The following is a 17,502-nucleotide window of genomic DNA, read 5'->3' on the forward strand; positions in this document are numbered from 1 at the left end:
GTGATTGGGCCGGCCCACTTTCAGTAAAGAAAATTTATGGTCCGGTCGTTCGTTGGCCCCACTTTTATTTTCCTATATATCAAGTAGCCTATAGATTAAATTGTATCGCCCCGTCCTTCCCGGAGAGGAGCCAAACATGTGGGCGTTCACACAATGTCCCATTCAGTGCCAAGTGGTCGGTCAATCTCCACACGTATTACACTGACAGTAATAAACAGGTGCTCTGCTTGGTAGTGGAGAGAGAGAGAGAAAGAGAGAGAGAGAGAGAGAGAGAGAGAGAGAGAGAGAGAGAGAGAGAGAGAGAGAGAGAGAGAGGTCTGTTTGAGTGAGTCATGTGGCTGAGGCTGAGCCTGGGCCAGGGAGTGGGGTGTGAGATTGTTGGGATTCCTGGTTACTGCCGCCTGGGCCCACCTAATCCCCCTTCACTCCCCCATGCAGCCCTCCTCTCCATATGAGCTGTGTGTTAAAGGAGGCCTCTCTGCCATCTTAGCCTCTGCTCCCTGCCACTCTCTAAATCAACCCTCTTCTCCTTAACCCCTGCTCTGCTTCTCTCTGCTTGGCTCGATTATTTTTTTTTATTATTTCTCTCCACTCGTCTGGTCTCTCCTTCCATCTCTGTCACTCGTTTGGCCTTTCTCTTTCTTCACAGCCTCCCCTCCCGCTGCCTCTTCCCTGATAAGTGGCCCTAAGCACACACTCAGCCCCTGTGTGTGCACCAGGCCTTAGCTTAATGGAGTGAGATAAAGCGACTAGAGTGCCACTCGCTGTGTGCTCTTTATGACAGCGAGAGACCAGTGTAATACTGGCTCATATTTGCATGCAAAGCTATGCCACTGAAACTAGTGTGTTCAGTTTGCTAAGATTATTTAAGAAAAAGCTAATTTGTCTTTTCTGAAAGAAAAGTTTTGATTTTGTAGTCAGAGAATAAACAAATTCAATTTGTTTATACATAATTTCTTTTTTAAATAGTTTTCTAAAATAGTTTAGCGCTGTAGTTTTCAGTAAACGATATTCAAACTTCCATGGATGGTTGTTTGCTGCAGATTAATACATATTTCATACACTAGAGATATGTTTAAAGAAACATTTATAGGATTCACTGACAATAAACTACATGGCCCATTTACACAGTAAACAGTCGGTGTGATGTGTGCTTTGTGTTTTCTTAACGAATATATACACTTTCTGTGCTGATTGAGCAGGTAACACACTGGAAAACCCGACTCTGAACTGTTCCACCACATCTCCCAGTCACTATGCGGTAATCAGACAAAAACCACCACCTCCGAAAGCACTAAATGAAAGGCCTCTATTAAGTCAGGTGAAGCACTTTCCATAGGGACTCCATGCTTTTCCACATACTTCCACATGCTTGGAAAAGTACAGAGTCCTCCTGGAAACTCCTTAACCTGAAGTGAAAGAGGTCTTTCACATAATGAAAATGTCTGTAAGTTAGAAAATAAAGAGATTTCTGCCAAGATATTGCCACCTTTATCTGGACACATCTTGTCTTGTGATTCAAAAGATATAAAGGCACACTTAATAAATTAATGTTCTCGTTCATAAGAAAGTATTTCTTTTATGATATTAGAGGAGATTGTCTTTGTTTGACTGGAAGTGACCTACCTCTGCATAAATTGTGACCAATATTCAGTCTATCTAGATTATTGATAAACAAATATTGATTGATTTTGTGGTGGGTGGAGCCTGGTTTGTTGTTTCATTGCAGCTAGTAAGGAGACTAGAAAAACATATACGCTAGCACACATGCTCTTTTCTCCAGCAGAGGCGGCTGGGGCTGGGAGAAGGCAGTCATGTTTAATGAAATATAGCAGCTTAGAGTTCAAAGGCTCCGCAGCAGGGCCCGTTAAAGGTTGGCCGCGTGATGGAGATGTTTCCAGGAGCTTTATGACACTGGAGTAATTTCTCTCCTGTTCTTTTGATGAGGAGTCGGCAGGGGCCCGTTGTTCTCGAGCCTTTAGCGTAGGAAGTAGACGCAGGTTCTCCGCTGTGATGTTATTCCAGGGATTCTTCTTTAATCAGATAGATGGACCAGAGCATCTTATTCCCCTTTCTTTACATCCCACCCCCTCTTGCTGTTTCTCTGGTCCCTCATGTCACCCAATAGCTCCTCTTGTACCATTCCCACCACCAAAAAGCAGTTGCTATTCAGCTCGCATCTGATGGTGCCGAAGAAAGAGCCATTGTCCCGACTGGTCTTACCCTGCTCTTATCTATTGATTGGAAAGCTGAGAGGGGAAAATAACGGGTATTGATTACCACACTGGGTGAAGCTGCTGGGCAGGACGTCTGGACTGGTAAGAAAAGACGGCTTTCTTCACCCTCCGCTGCCCCACTGCTGTCAGAACAGCCTGTCCGGCCACTCCACATATCCCATCCCCTTTCACCCTATCACTGCCCCCTCCCCGCCCCCCCTCACCTCCTTTCTTGGATTGCCAAGGTGGCTCTCCCCTCTCTCGCTGTTTTATGCAGATTTTTATCTGTGCTTGTGAAATGTATAGCCGAGCGCAGCAGCAGCCCCTGAACGGTAGCTCTGGCCTTTCACACACTCCCCGAGCTGCGGTGTCTGCCTCACCTTTCGGCTTCACCCGACCCCCTCCGGTCTCAAGTGAAGTCTTCGGCTCTGGATTCGGTTTCTGGCTTTCATGTATTTTTGGTGCATTTTCTTTTTTTTCTTCTCTCTCGTGTTCTTTGAACCTTACTTAACTCATTTTTCTTTGATTTGTCTTATAAAAGTGCTGCTGAGGTTTTAAGAAATGCATGATAGAGTATTTCCCTGGAAGCACAGGCTCCATTAAACTCCCTCCTCTCTTATGTTCGAGGTCTGTCAGCTCTTGTACGGTCTGCTGAGCTAACACAGTGCTGCTGAGTAGGAGGAAGCATTCTCCAGCTTCTATCTGTCTCTTATCCTTTATGTAAATACTGCATATTGAAGACACATTCACTCAGAGATCAGTGTTTATCTTAGTAATGAATAACCACAGTCTGGCACTGTGCAAAAGCCTTTTGATGCATTAGAAATTCTTGCAGTTGGCTGTAGATTAAGCATGAAAATCCCTTTTATTCGAAGATGTTTACAGTTTTGTTTGAATAACTTTACCCTGCATTGGTCAGACGGTGTTGCATGCATTATTAAGTTGTTTTCATTGTGGCTGGTTAAGTTTCCAGGTGTTCTCTATTCTAACAGCTGTCAGCAGCCAAGTTAACTCTTTATTGACATGACACTCAAGAGCCAAAGCACTTTGTAAAGACAAAAAAACGCATGTACACATCATTACAAATCCACAGGTGTTTCGTAAAAGAAGAGAGGTGCCAGCACATCTGAACATTGCTCAAGTCTGGAAGCCTTTGTAGTCTTTTTTTTATTCTTTTTTTTTATTTTTCCTGTGTTCCTCCTTCTCTTTCATTTGCATCCTGACATTTCCTAAAAGATTTCCCTCCACGGATGCCTGCACGACATATCAACTGCTCATTAACCAGCTCACAAGGTTTTGTAAAAAAAAAAAAAAAAAAGGCTATATTTAGTCAGAAGGACAAGAATGCCTGTGATTGAATGTACCCCTTTCTCTTAAAATAATCCATCACCAAATTGAGCAAAGAAAAACAGAGCTAATTCTGTGAGTCGCCGGGCCTCCTCCTCCTCTTCCTGCACTATGAAAGATTCCATTCACACATGGAGCTCGGCTATAATAAGGAGTACCAACGCTGCAATACAGGAATGCCCATATGGTCATGTGTGTAATTTTCCATTTACTGAGCAACTAACAATTCTAACAATTTGGGGAAACACTCCAGAAGTCAGGCAGATTTCCATACATCACAACATCTGCAAGGACCTTTATTTCAGCAGCCAGGAGACTAAAGCTAAACAGAGCAGCTCCAGTACATTTTACCTACACTATGCTTTTTAGACATTTTGAACTGTGTATCAAGCAGACAAGGCAAGAACTTCATTTATTTTATTTTTTTACAGAGGGCCTCTGTGTGGTTTCAAATCTTTCAACTCCAAGGTTAAGAGAACCTGTCCTTGAGAGGGAGGAGGAGGAGGTGGAGGTGGAGAGGAGAGTCCCCATTGAAGAGAGGATGGTGGTCATGCACACAGCACAAATACTTATTAAGTTATGCAGACGGTGTCCTTGATTTCAACACTTCTTCACGCCTTGTTTTTCAAAAGGTCTTCAAAAGCTTTTTAGGAACGGAGATGGAGGGAGGAAATCATTTGTTGCACATTCCTCGCACTTGGAGCACCAGCCAAAGCTTTTTAGTTTATTAAGCCAAAAAGCTCAGGCACTGCTCGAGTCGTCCTAAAGTTCAAGATCACATAGACCTTCATCACACTTAAAGGAATAGTTTGATATTTTGGGAAATACATTTACTTGTTTATTTGTCAAGAATGAGCTAGATGAGAGGATTGATGGTAAACGGTGAGATGCTTTAATGCTGGGATGCAGTTTTTCTTGCCTTCAAACACAACCAGGCTTCCTGTTTCCCCTTGTTTTTCATCTTTAAGCTTTATGAGGGTGGATCAAAAAGTTCAGAGACTCCTCCTGTTGCGTGTGAATGGAGCGCAGCACCGTGATGTACACGGAGCAGGAGGAAGCAAAAACCTTTGTAAGGAAATATTCCTTGATCAGTACCTGAGTTACATGCGTTTATGTGAGCACCGTTTTGGGCTCATCTGCAGTCTCACCGATGACAATGGAGCAGAAAGCACACATTAAATTGTGTGTCAAACTCTGGAAATCAGCAACTGAGACCCCTGAGAAAGCCGACAGCATTGAATGCGGTGTTTAGTGAGACATTCACATTTCAAGAGGGACCGAACGTTACTGTCCAAGCCCGAGAAGGTGCATCAGTTCAGGAGCCTGTGGGCTGTCTTTGACATTTGCAGGGTTGTGCACCGTTCTTAGGGTCAGAATGACAAAACTGAGTTCTACCAGGACGTTCTGACACATCTGAACGAAAACATTCGGTGCAAACGACCTGTACTGCGGCACGATAGCACTTGGGTTCTCCAGCATGATGAAAATGCACAAGTTTCCCACCCTCAATAACACAATTGTTGCTTCCCACCACTTCCACTCGCTGGATTTCGCTCTGACTTCTTTCTGTCCCCAAAAATTTGACACAACATTTTATGTGTGGTCTCGCAACATACCAGTGCTACAAGCATGCATGTAACTCAAGTGCTGATGTTGATCAAGCAACAAAATTTGGAATACTAACTCACGAAGATTATTGCTTCCTATTGCTCCATGCACGCTGTGGTGCTGCGGCCCATTCACACGCAACAGGACCTGTCCCAGAACATTTTGATTGCTCCTCATATTTTCCACACAGACATGAGAAGTATCGTTTAAAGAAAGCTCAGAAATAAACACATATTATCTTGTTTATTTAATCCATTAAAAAAAAAAAAAACCAGAGTGTAAAAACATTATGTGGTGATGGATGAGTTTCGTTACTGTTGGACAGCCATCGCTGGTTGTTTCTCCCTATCTCCTGCTGGTTTCTAATATTTATGTTCAGCTAAACAAACCGGCTGCTGGCTGCAGCCTTATATGTAAGATTCAGGTATTTACATTAGTGCAGAGCTCTCTGCACATCGCCCTCCTCGTACAGCACCGTCCTTTTAGTGTGTGCAGACAAGTAGCATTAATCTTTTCATCTACCTCTCAGCATAAAGCAAAAAAGGCCTATTTCCCAAAATGTTAAATTATTCGTCTTCAGTGAGTAAAAAAAACAAACATCAATGCAAGCTCGGTTTGGTCAACACAATCAGCCAAACAAACAAACAAACCTGTAATTCAAAAGGAAACCCGAACTTGTAACTGGAAGGGAATCAAACAAGGATCGTTCTCTGGAAAGTTGCTGTGAGCTGACCATCAGTGTTGAATGCCCTGCAAACAACACTACAAAAAACAGTCTTCAGTGCACCCTTGTTTATTTTTATGAGTGGAAAAGAGCATTCAGATGTTCCCTTTTCTCTTTTTATTTTCTACAAAGGTGCACTTACCTCTGAAGAAATGCATTTCCACCTTTGACAGCACCAGTGTGTCTGTAAGGTCAAAGTGTTTTGACACTTTGCTTCGACTAAACCTCTGACATGAATCAGGCCTTGTTTTTGTAAGTCCGTCCTCTCCATTAATCCTGAAGGAAACACATGGTTGAGTGGCTTGCGGGAGCATGAGTCTGAAGAGATAACTGAAGCCTATTTGTTCAAGATTTGGCAGAAATGTATTTATGTTTTCACAAGGCAGTTCAGTCCTTTAGGATCAACTCAGACCATACGAGCTCCAGCAGCACCAAGCCAGCGCTGTGACCTGTTTGTGGTCCTAAAGCAGAGCCTGCAGCGGAGAAACAGTGAGCGCCTCTGTTCTGACTTCCCGGTAGCAGCGGAGTGAGATATGGGCCAGCTGACAACAGCCAAAAAGACTGTGGTTGCGTTTTCTCCACAGACATAAACAATGACACTTCCAATTTCCTGTGCATGCTGTGGACCAGGAAAGGACATCCACAGACAGGAAGGGAAACTCTTAGTTTGTGTGTGTTCATGCCTGGTTGAGAAAGATGGAAACAAAAAAAGAAAAGAGGGTTTCATTGGGGTTTTTTTGCTCACACGTTACTTTTTTCCACTGACTTTTATGGTGCAGCATTTATATATATCTATTCTTTTTTTTTTAAATATGAGTGAGTCCAGCTTTTTAAATTTTTTTTTTTTTTTTTTATCTCAGGTCACTGGCACAGCAGTCCAGATGTTGTACCTGCACCTGAGATACATCTGGGTGCAATGCAATGGATGAAACGGCCAGATGGAGTTACCTGTGTCAGCTACCCCCACTGTAACCTCATCAGTTTAATGAACTTCTTGTTTACCATATGTGTGAAATGCACCACAGGAATGTGTGTGTGTGTGTGTGTGTGTGTGTGTGTGTGTGTGTGTGTGTGTGTGTGTGTGTGTGTGTGTTTGAGCACATATGTGTGTATGTGTTGGGAGAGGCCATGTGTACTTACCCTCCCCATTGTTTTTACTGCTACCAGACTGGCCATTTGTTCCGAGGCACAGACTGCGCTCTGTGTACTTTTGAGGGCTGTTGCAGCTATAGGGTTCTGGTTGCATTTCTTGCCCCCCCCACCCCCCACCCCCACCCTCCTCCAATCCCTCACTCTCCCTACAGCTCCTGTTTCTGTTCTGTGTCTAGTTTGCTCGGGGTTTTGTTTGGTTTTTGGTGGTGGTGGTGCGAGGGGTTAGTCCGAGGCCCGGTGCTGTGCGAGCAGCGGCGCAGGCCTCCTAACACCATCACAGGGTGTTTCGGCCCGCTCCACTTCACCAGATCTGAGGGAGCAGACCTCAGCCAATTAAGAGCGGGGAGAACAGGCTGCTGTCCGTCTCACTACGACCCGCGCCCCCCTCATCGCTTTGATCTCTTGCACGCTACGCAAAACCCAAGCCAGAACACTTCACCCTCCCAGTGCAGGCAGCGAAGGACAGGGTTTGCCCAATTATTACAATCTGGCTTCAAGATCTCTGAGTAATCAGCAAAAAAGATGACAAATGACCTCTATCTCATTTCATCTGCCAACAGCCACACTGTCGTTAAGGGCTGGAGTTAGTCAGGCAAATCAGGATTCACATATGTTGTTATTCGGGTACACTTGTGCTTTATTAGCAGCCTGCAAATAAGTGTGCTGATGCTCAAAGAAACTAAATTTGATGAGTAACTTAAAAAAAAATTTTGACAGAAAAAACATTCAAAATTGATTCTTGATGTCAGCTGGCAAAACAATCTCACCTCAGGGTCCATTCAGTAGCTGTTCCGGAGCTTTAATCATATCTCATGATCCTCAGCAGCAGATGGAAAAGCCACGAGTCATTTTACATTTTCAGTCGTCTGAAAACCTTTGAAAATTTGTTTGAATTGTTAAAAAAAAAAAATCCTTGTGAATTATTCCTGATTTTACCTGTAAAATTAATTATAAGATCAAAAGAAGGGGATGTTATTTATTGGACCAACTAGTTACACATAAGATGAATGGAGATGTTGCATTGTTTGAAAGGGTTGTAGCTCCATGAATTACTGGTCCAGATGATGTTTCATTATCTGTTCCGTCATGATAGGAATATAAATTCGTTTGATATTTTTGGCCTGCAGATTCTTTAAGATGTTGAATGCCATCTAAAGACTTTGGTCAGCCACAGAAAGCCATGTTCAATGTTATCTTACTAAAGGTTTACAAAAGGTGGTTTCTGAGAATTGATCATTTGTGTGCTTGTGTTTCCTCAGGACCTCCACGGGCGTTTGAGAAAGTCGCTCACAGACAGGCGGCGCGGCTGGGTAGCGCCATCAAGCTGCCGTGTCCGGTGGAAGGAGACCCTCCACCCCTCATAATGTGGACCAAGGATGGGCGCAACATCCACAGCGGCTGGATTCGCTTCCGGATCCTCCGCATGGGCCTGAAGATCAAAGAGGTGGAGGCAGACGACACGGGGACCTACATCTGCAAAGCAACGAACGGCTTCGGGAGCGTTAACATCAACTTCACCCTCATCGTCATCAGTAAGTGCAGACGGAGTTCAGTCTGCGTAACCTGCCTCTCTGCAAGTTCCTGAGATGAGATCATCGACTTTTGGAAAATGTGTCATTCTTCTTAAAAATTTAAGCTCAATTCAGCAACTATAAAACATGAAGTCACCTGTCCGGTAACTAAAACCAGAGGCTGCCGCCTCAGTGAGTCAATCCCTGATTTGTACGCTCCGACCGCATCATCTTCCGCGGTGGTGTTGCGAGGTCAGATGTGTCAGATTTCCATGCAGTCCAAAAATCTCCGCACAGTTTAAATGTTAAAAGACAGCGTCACTCACAGAGGTCGAGGTCTGAAACAAGTAGATTTATGGAGGTTTAGTGGCTGATGCTCTCATCTATTATATGTGTTGCAGCCCCTACCTCTCTCTGCCCAAAGTCAACAGCGGCACGGGATATTGTTTCATACTACTTCATCCTCTGTGACTCAATTGGATCTCCAGCTCTTCCTTTTCCTCAGGCTACACTCTGTGGAGGCAGGAGGTCTGCAGCTCTGCAATAAGAACCACATTCAGTGTGAAAGCGCTGGTTTGTCTTCAGCCTCTCACACAGCTCTTGAATGGGGCGTGCAGGATTAAGGGCAGTCTGATCGAGTGTGTTACTCGTTTGTGCATACAGTGCATTTCCTCTGCAGAGCATGATGAATGAGCGGAGTGGAGCGTAAAGGCTGTGTTTAGTCTAATTATTCTAAGATGCCTAATTTGGGCCAGAGTCTGCGCCCGGCTCTCTCTCACAGGAGGAGTTGCAGCCCGGTCTTGTGACACCCATGCTTCAGAAGAAGAGCCGTAATCAGGCAGAAGTGGAAAACACACATCAGAAAACAGTACTTGTTTCTGTATAGCAATGAGACCAAAGTTTATTTTAAGGTTTCCCTCAATATGAAGCTGCGAGTGAGTTCAAAGAGAGGGTGTCTGCTGATTGTGCTGAAATGAAAGGTTGGAGATTGAGGCACAGAGCCAGCTGTAATGTCAAGGTTGATGGAACGTTGGTGCTCTATAGTATCAAAGTCAGACGTGGCTCTTTCTGTGTCTGCGTTGCACTCAAAGGTTTAAGTTTCTGAACTTTTTATAGTCAAAATCAATCAAGTATCGGATAACATTTGAAGGTCCTGATTGGATACTGTCCTTTACTTGTTGTAGTTCTATTCAGATGGTTTACATCAAAACAAAAAGAAGATGTTTTTGAGTTTTGATTTTAAAAGTGACAAATAGAAATTGGTTTTGGTTGTGACACATCTGACGCAAGCAGAGAAAAAGCTTGCAAATATAAACTAGTAGATAAAAAAGAGCCATAAAAGTTTCCAGACGAGTGTTTTCTTTAAACATGTGAGACAGTTTGTTTTTTTAACATGAAGTATTTCTCTTTACAGTGCAGCCAAATCCTGTACATGCATGTGGAATTTATTTTTGGATTCAAAATATTGACCCAAAGTGGGGAGATAAGGAATATCTTTGACACGCATACACTGGAGATGCACACATTTATCCAATCGATCCCTGTGATAGATAACAACCGTTTATGTACGACTGGTAATTTGTCCGGTTTGACTTCTGCAGCGTTGCGACTGAGTGAGAATGAAGACATCAGTGAAAACAGTTTAAGACTGCGGTGATGAAGCTGGCAGGGTCGTCGGGGGGGGATCAGTTCAACCTGACTGCATGCATTGCTTCACTCCCACTCTGATTTCTGTGAGGGAAAAAAATACCTTTGGAAGTTTAATCAAAAGTCTTTCTTGGAAGCATATTTCCATGAGATTTTTTATCAGGAGTGTTTTTGCCCTTTATGGAGTTACTTAGAGACCTGGCCTGACTTTTAATCCTGATCTGTCTTGGGTTGTTTCATTTCTTGTGCATGAAAAACCATCTTACTCCAGCCCTCAAAAACACCCCCTCCCACCTCCATCGCTCCTCTCTTGTCCGTCATCCCATTAGTCGCTGGCAGCACATCTCCACAGTGTTTGTTTTTATTGGTAATTGTTCCATCAGGGGTGCATTTCACTCTGGATGCCTTTTTGCCTCAAAGATTAGGAGGCCTCATTGTCAAAATACTTCCAGCATTGAAGTCAACTTAATATAGCCAAATAGCCTGCAATTATCATGAGCAACACTTTCCATTAACGTTGAATCAGCTAAATGTGAAAGGTTTTTAATTGAGTTGCATGCCGTTAACCTTCTCGGGGTGCTATTATGTTGCCGAAGAAAGATCAGAGAGGAGAGTTTATTTATTTGAAATTCTGTAAATGAAGCGTAGCAGCCTCTAACATACAGTATCCATCATGTCAGTTTATTGTTTTTACTGGATCACACAGTGAAAAAGCTCGAGAAGCAACTTGCAGTCAGTTACAGCGCCGGTGAGGGTGGAGGTTTCGACTAAATCCTGGCAGAAGTTCAAGTTCGAGGCTCAACGTGGAGAGCGTAACTTGTTAAAACACAGCCTGGGACCCAGCAGAGAGGTAAAGCAGAAGAAAGACAGTAAAATAAAGAGACAGAAGTAGAGTGAGATGTGGAAGTGAGAGAGTGAGGGATTTTGCAGGCTGATGTAAGGAGGGGGGGGGGGGGGGGGTCCACTGCGGCTGGAGAGATCTCCCTCTTCCCATCTGCCAGTGGACAGCCTGTCCTCCCAAGAGCTATCTGAAGAATCTGGTCAGTCAGTGCAACATGGCGCCTCCTCAATCCCTCCAGCTGGCTGTTTGGGCCCTGTTTGGGGTGGTCTCCTGACAACTGGCCCCATCACCTCCCAGCACCCCCACAAAGATAGGCCGACGCATGCAGCAGTCCCTCCATCCGCAGCTGCTCGGGCTACATCAGGCTTCATATTAGCATTAATATGGGATTGTCATATTAACATTTACAGCGGTGGGATTTAACGTTTATGTCTGCACAGATCATATATTACAGCGCTAACGCTGGGCTGGCAGTGCTCATTATTCCCACATGAAGATGTTGGCTCTCGCGGCACATTTTTCACGTTGCTCCTCTCTAGAGACATCGCCAAGCCAACTGTTGGATAAACTGGCCCGTGGCTGACTGATCACATGTGGTAGCTGTTTGGAGATTTCCAGAGTGATGCTGGGCCACTGTGCATAACTTTCCCTGGACATTACAATGTCCCCAGCAACATCTGGAGCTCGCCGCGACCCCAAATCATCAGGCCGCTTTCTGTGATTCAGCTGGCAACAAGGGGCCAGCACAGAGAGAGCGTAGTGACCTGTTTTCGGTGCCTAGATTTGTGAATGGAATGGGAGGGGATGGCGTCAGACCTCAAAGACTGTAGCGAAGCCATGAATGGATTCAAGTTGGATGGAAAAAGGTTGACTGCATTTAGATCAGCGTGATAGTTTCTGTCAGAGCACTTGGTTGCATAAGCGTGTGCTTGAATCATGACTCTTGTAATTGAATTTCCTTTTCAACCTTTGATTTCATACTGTATATAAGATCTTTGAGCTCTGAATCCTTGATAGGTTGCAGCTTTTGCTAACCATCCAGTACACTCCTCATTTATTTAGAGGCCTCATATGCGCTCTTCATTTATCGATTGTTATATTTCATCCTACAGAACAGCGATGTCCCACCTCGCCCCCGTTTGTAGTCTAGTGAGCCAACATTGTGTAAAGACAATAGTGGCAAGGGATAGCTTTAACAGGACAGACGTATAAAGGGTGCCATTGTTCCCCAGAATCGCCAAAAAGTAGAGAGGAAATAGATTCAAGAAAAAAAAAAAAGTCAGAAAGAAAACCCCGGCAGTGTGGGACCATGTTCTGTTTGGATTGGGAGGTTCAGGAACCGGGAGGAATGTGGAGAGCCTAAGTGAGCAACAGAGAAATATTTCTTCCAGCGGAGGCTGTTTTTTAAAGGAATGGGTTATTATAGTTGGCCAGTTAAACCCCTTCAAATAGCCATGACATCATGGCTGGGCTTGGTGCTGCAGGGGACAAACAAAGGAGGGTTTGTACCCAGAGAACCCTAGAGAGCTTTGAGGGTTTCGGGGGGACTCAGAAGGAGGCAGAACGAGGGGGTTAGAAGTCACATCTGGTCTCTTTACCTGACCCAATCAAACCGTGAGAGGGAATCAAGGGTGCCAAACTGCATGTAGAAAAATCCAGCATGAGGCTGCACTGAACCCAGAAATCAAAACGAGTCACGGAAGGTAAAAATCTGGCTGGTTTGGAGTGTTATTAAAACATACCGTAAACTCGAGGGGAAAGTCAGTCATCTGCAAATACTTTGATATTCAAATAATTGTTTTTAAATGTCACACATTTGCTGGATTTATTTATTTTTTTATGTGTGTTGGTGCATATATTAAAAATGCTGTGAATGATTATTAAAGCTAATGCAAAGTGACACATCAGTAGTATCATAAAAAATCATTTAAGAGGAGCCCTTCTTCAGTAATCATCTGCTTCATGTCTCCGTCTGCACGGATTGGCAGATATTGGCGAGGAATTCAATCCGCTCCGTTAATTCATCACTGCTTAACTCGAAAAGTCCGATACGCATCACAAACCGTCGATTAGGTTTCACTCATTATATTTTCTCTAAGCCCCGTCTTAGCTGCGCTGCATGATGTCAGCCAGTGACATAAACTCCACAGCTGTCTCCTGGAACCGGGCTTATGAAAACTGATCATATTACTTCCAAATGTTACAGAGTATGACCCGAGCATGCAACCCTCTCGGAGGAGCCTGCCGATAAACGCTGAATTTACTTGGAGAGGGACGACAACACTTCACTGGGCTGGTTTAGTGTTGGGTTTCCACCATAGATGCTGAGACAGTGTCAGAAATTAACATCAGGATGGTGAAGGGTGGCTTGGAACAGGCTGTAAGAGGAGCCTTACACCTACAATATCATACAGCACTCTGCCTTTTCTTAAAGCTCTTCTACAACGTGAAATGTGTATTTACAGATTTCAGATTCCAGATAGAATAAATATTGTTAAGTGGAATGCAGCCATACTTCTATTTCACACTAGTTTGACTTCTTTGCTGCAATTCTTCTTCTCTCTTTACTAATATGAACAACTTGCTGTTTTATTCCGGTGTGTTCACAGACGACGCAGGTTCTGATAAAACTGGACCGGGTGCCGCTGATGGAGCGGAGTCGGAGACAGGAGGTGAAAAACTTGGTAAGAGCTCTGTTGTCATGCTGTCAATGATGCATGCTTTTTCATATTTACTCCCAATCACATGTACTTTCACAGCTATTAGAAAACCATGCTGCTGGTCTGTATTCTTCTTTTTTGGCCAATTAATTTCAGCTGTTGGGTTCCTTTTAATCTGTCTATGATAGGAAAAATCAAATCTAGTTACATTTAAGTTGAATTGCAGGTTGATTTAAAAGGTTTGCATTGTTTTACTTTGCAATGAATCAATTTAACACAGCACCAAACTGTGTAAAATAAATAAATGTCTCTTCTGCTTTTCCAAAGTGCGGCCCCGCTTCACCCAACCCGCTAAGATGAGGAAGAGGGTGATAGCTCGTCCCGTGGGCAGCTCGGTGCGGCTCAAATGCACAGCCAGTGGGAACCCCCGGCCGGACATCGTGTGGCTGAAGGACGACAGGCCGCTGACGGAGCAGGAGGTCGGCGAGGGCCGGCAGAAGAAGTGGACTCTGAGCCTGAAGAACCTGATGCCAGAGCACAGCGGCAGATACACCTGCAGGGTCTCCAATCGGGCAGGAGAAATCAACGCCACGTACAAAGTGGAGGTCATACGTGAGTATCCCAGAGAGAGGCCGAGCTGTGCGCACACCGAACATGCTCACCTGGAAGCATTAGTGTTAACAGATCAGGTCAAGCAAATTAATTCAAGTGACTCCCGCTGTTTGTATGGATCAGTTTTGTGATCTTGTGTACTTTGCAGCAGGAAATTAAACTAGTCTAATCACTGTAATAGTCGGTCTGATTTTGACCGAGGAAAAACAGTAACTTTTGAGAAATCTTCTCTCTGATCTACCTACTCCTGATATCTGATTGCGATCAGCAGGTCTTATTCTTGCTGCACGGATGAATGTGCATGTGTAATCATGTATATGAGGAGCATATTGAAGGAGCAAGCTTGAGAATGAGGGCTTGTGCCCTGGTGTTTGCATAGAGGAAGGGGGGAGAGCAAGAGGCTGTTCAACTCAGAGACCATCCACCCAATCTGGAGCTGATTAAAGCCCAGCTGTCTGCCAGACCCACTGCCCCCCCCTTCCCATGAGAAATGTGTGCTGTACAACCAGGAGCAAAGAAAGAGAGGAAACTAATCACACATACTTCTTGTGTTACATGTGGTATTCCTCCCTCCCTGTCAATTATAAGTCCTAAGCCTGAAGCCAGGAATGGTATGGACAACTAAGACCTCTTCTATCCGCAGACGAGCTGTCATGTCAAAAGATGTCCGTGTGCGTCCTCACAGTTTCCCTCTGTGTGTCTTGTCAGAGAGGACAAACTCAAAACCGATTCTGACGGGCACACACCCGGTCAACACGACGGTGGACTACGGAGGCACCACGTCCTTCCAGTGCAAAGTGAGGAGTGACGTTAAGCCAGTCATTCAGTGGCTGAAGCGCGTGGAGTCTAACGAGGAGAGCCGCTACAACTCCACGATCGAGGTGGGCGACCACAGATTTGTGGTGCTGCCCACGGGGGAGGTGTGGTCGAGGCCCGACGGCTCCTACCTCAACAAGCTGCTCATTACCCGCGCCAAGGAGGAGGACGCTGGCATGTACATCTGCTTAGGCGCCAACACCATGGGCTACAGCTTCCGCAGTGCCTTCCTCACTGTGCTGCCAGGTGAGGCCTAAAGGAATGCCTGTTTACAGTGGAGCCACAAGTAAACTGTACAGCAACAAATCAGCGGCTCATACACACATCTGTGCTATCAGCATAATCATATACTGTATATTATAATACAATTTCTGGGTGGTGGTTTAGTTTTAGGAATAGATAAGTCAAAAGTGAAATAGAGGCAAGTATCTTTTAAGGACAGATGACAAGAACACAAGCACAAATATTTTGCTATCATCTGTTATCTATCAGTTGAAGTTTCAAACAGTAATCAATAAATAACCAAGTAATATATATATATATTTTTTTATCAATCAGTTATTAAAGTCTGTTATGAAGGAATATTATTCATTGCTGTTTTTAATCATTGTAAATCAAACAAGTCTCCAAGCAGCTGGAGATCAACAATAAATTTTAATTGAGGATTTTGGTGAAAACAAAAAGTCATAGATTTTAAGCTGCGTTCAAACATCTTTGTGTTTTTGGACCATCGTCAGGACATTTATACTTATCAGCAATGAATCAAAACATCATGTGATAATGAGGGCTGAAGCTCTTTACTTTTTTTTAGTAAAACAAAGCATTTAAGAAACCTGTGTTGATGTCTTTTTTTGGTCCTCTTTTGCAGACACAAAGCCTCCCATCACGCCCATCTTCCCCCCAGCCTCCAGCTCCCTCCCCTGGCCCGTCATCATCGGCATCCCTGCTGGAATAGTGTTCATCTTCGGCACTGTGCTGCTGTGGTTCTGCCAGAGCAGAAAACACTGTCCGCCTCCGAGCGCTCCAGCTGCACAGGTGCTGCCGAGCTCCCACCGGCCGTCGTATCGCGAGCGGGACCGGGGCTGCATGGCTCCGTCGTCCAGCTCCTCCAGCCCAGAGAAAGACTGCATGAGCTCCATGAACTATGAGGAGTACCTGGCCCAGCAGCAGCTCCTCCTCAACCAGGGAGGACCAACGATCCCCCCTAAAATCTACCCCAAAATCTACACGGACATTCACACACACACTCACTCCCACGTGGACGGGAAAGTACACCAGCATCAACACATTCATTTTCAGTGTTAGCCTCAGTGCCAAATATTCCCCATTGACTGCTCTGGTATCTCAGACGGACACTGAGCCGTGGACTGAACAGCAGCTCCTCGGTGACACTCGCCTGGCATTAACAGACTCCTCTCACAGCTGGACATCGTTGGGAAAGTGTGCATGTGTGAAAAACAAACATTGGCCAGTGATGCACACGTTGTGTTGCTTCATAAAAACTTCCATATTTGGTGCTTTTTTTTTTTTTTGTACCCTGTCAGATTGTCACACCACTAAAATCCATTAATCCTTGTTGTGCACTTAATACAAAAAGGACAAGGACATTTTTGCAGTGTGACTTTAATTGCAGCTATTCAGGCCGAATAAAAGGCCCTCAGCATTTTTCTAAATGGACGTTTGGTTTCACATGATGAGGCTCTGGGTGCTCTGTCTGTTAATGAAGATGAAAAATGGTACTCAAGATTTACAAAAGGGCTGGTTTTCATGCTCCTACTCAGGTCGTCCTTTTGTTTGTTCTAGGTGCATTATGCTGGGAATGCTGACCACTATCCTTTTATATGACCTTTTCTCCATCCCTCACTTCTGTTAAAAGTGATATTGAACAAACTGATAAAGGTTTTAGTCTTTTTGTGGCATGCAAACGTTGCCGAAGACTGCAACGGATGGAAGAGTTGTGTTTCCATGTTAACTGTATTGGTTCTTCGTTATCATTTTTACATTTTTTTTTGTTTTGTTAGGTAGGTTCCCGTCACTAGTCAGTAGCATGTTGAGATAAAACCAGCAGTCTTTTTCGACCACCTCCTTAACCAACCACAGTTTATGAAGCTGTAGTCATGAAATATTTAATTTATTTTGCTAAAAATGTATCAAAGGTTTATTTTTCAGAGTAAGGCATTTTACATATCTATGTAATGTTATTAAAGTATACAGTTATTGTTGTGTATAGTACATTTTGAGTATGACATCACCTTGTTTATTCACATTTACTTCATGCCAATATTTAGGTATTTCTCTATGTAATTGGTTATATTTGACAATCTTGTATGATGTACTCTGTTCAAGGCTCGAAAGACAAAAACATTTT

General features: G+C 44.1%; 1 protein-coding gene across 1 annotated transcript in view; it reads left to right on the forward strand.

Moving 5' to 3' along the window:
- LOC138199925 (fibroblast growth factor receptor-like 1) overlaps positions 1-17,419 on the forward strand; it is a 29,548-nt gene extending 12,129 nt beyond the window's left edge. Inside the window, exons 3-7 of the mRNA XM_069152232.1 lie at positions 8,307-8,579; positions 13,656-13,730; positions 14,034-14,318; positions 15,027-15,380; positions 16,003-17,419. Of these exons, the coding sequence (XP_069008333.1) occupies positions 8,307-8,579; positions 13,656-13,730; positions 14,034-14,318; positions 15,027-15,380; positions 16,003-16,439 (1,424 nt within the window). The 3' untranslated portion in view covers positions 16,440-17,419. The remainder of the gene's footprint in view (positions 1-8,306; positions 8,580-13,655; positions 13,731-14,033; positions 14,319-15,026; positions 15,381-16,002) is intronic.
- The last annotated feature ends 83 nt before the right edge of the window (positions 17,420-17,502 follow it).

Source organism: Embiotoca jacksoni, unplaced genomic scaffold, assembly GCF_022577435.1.
Source record: "Embiotoca jacksoni isolate LCO1_2020_lvr unplaced genomic scaffold, fEmbJac1.0.p SCAF_18, whole genome shotgun sequence".
Classification (NCBI taxonomy): domain Eukaryota; kingdom Metazoa; phylum Chordata; class Actinopteri; family Embiotocidae; genus Embiotoca; species Embiotoca jacksoni.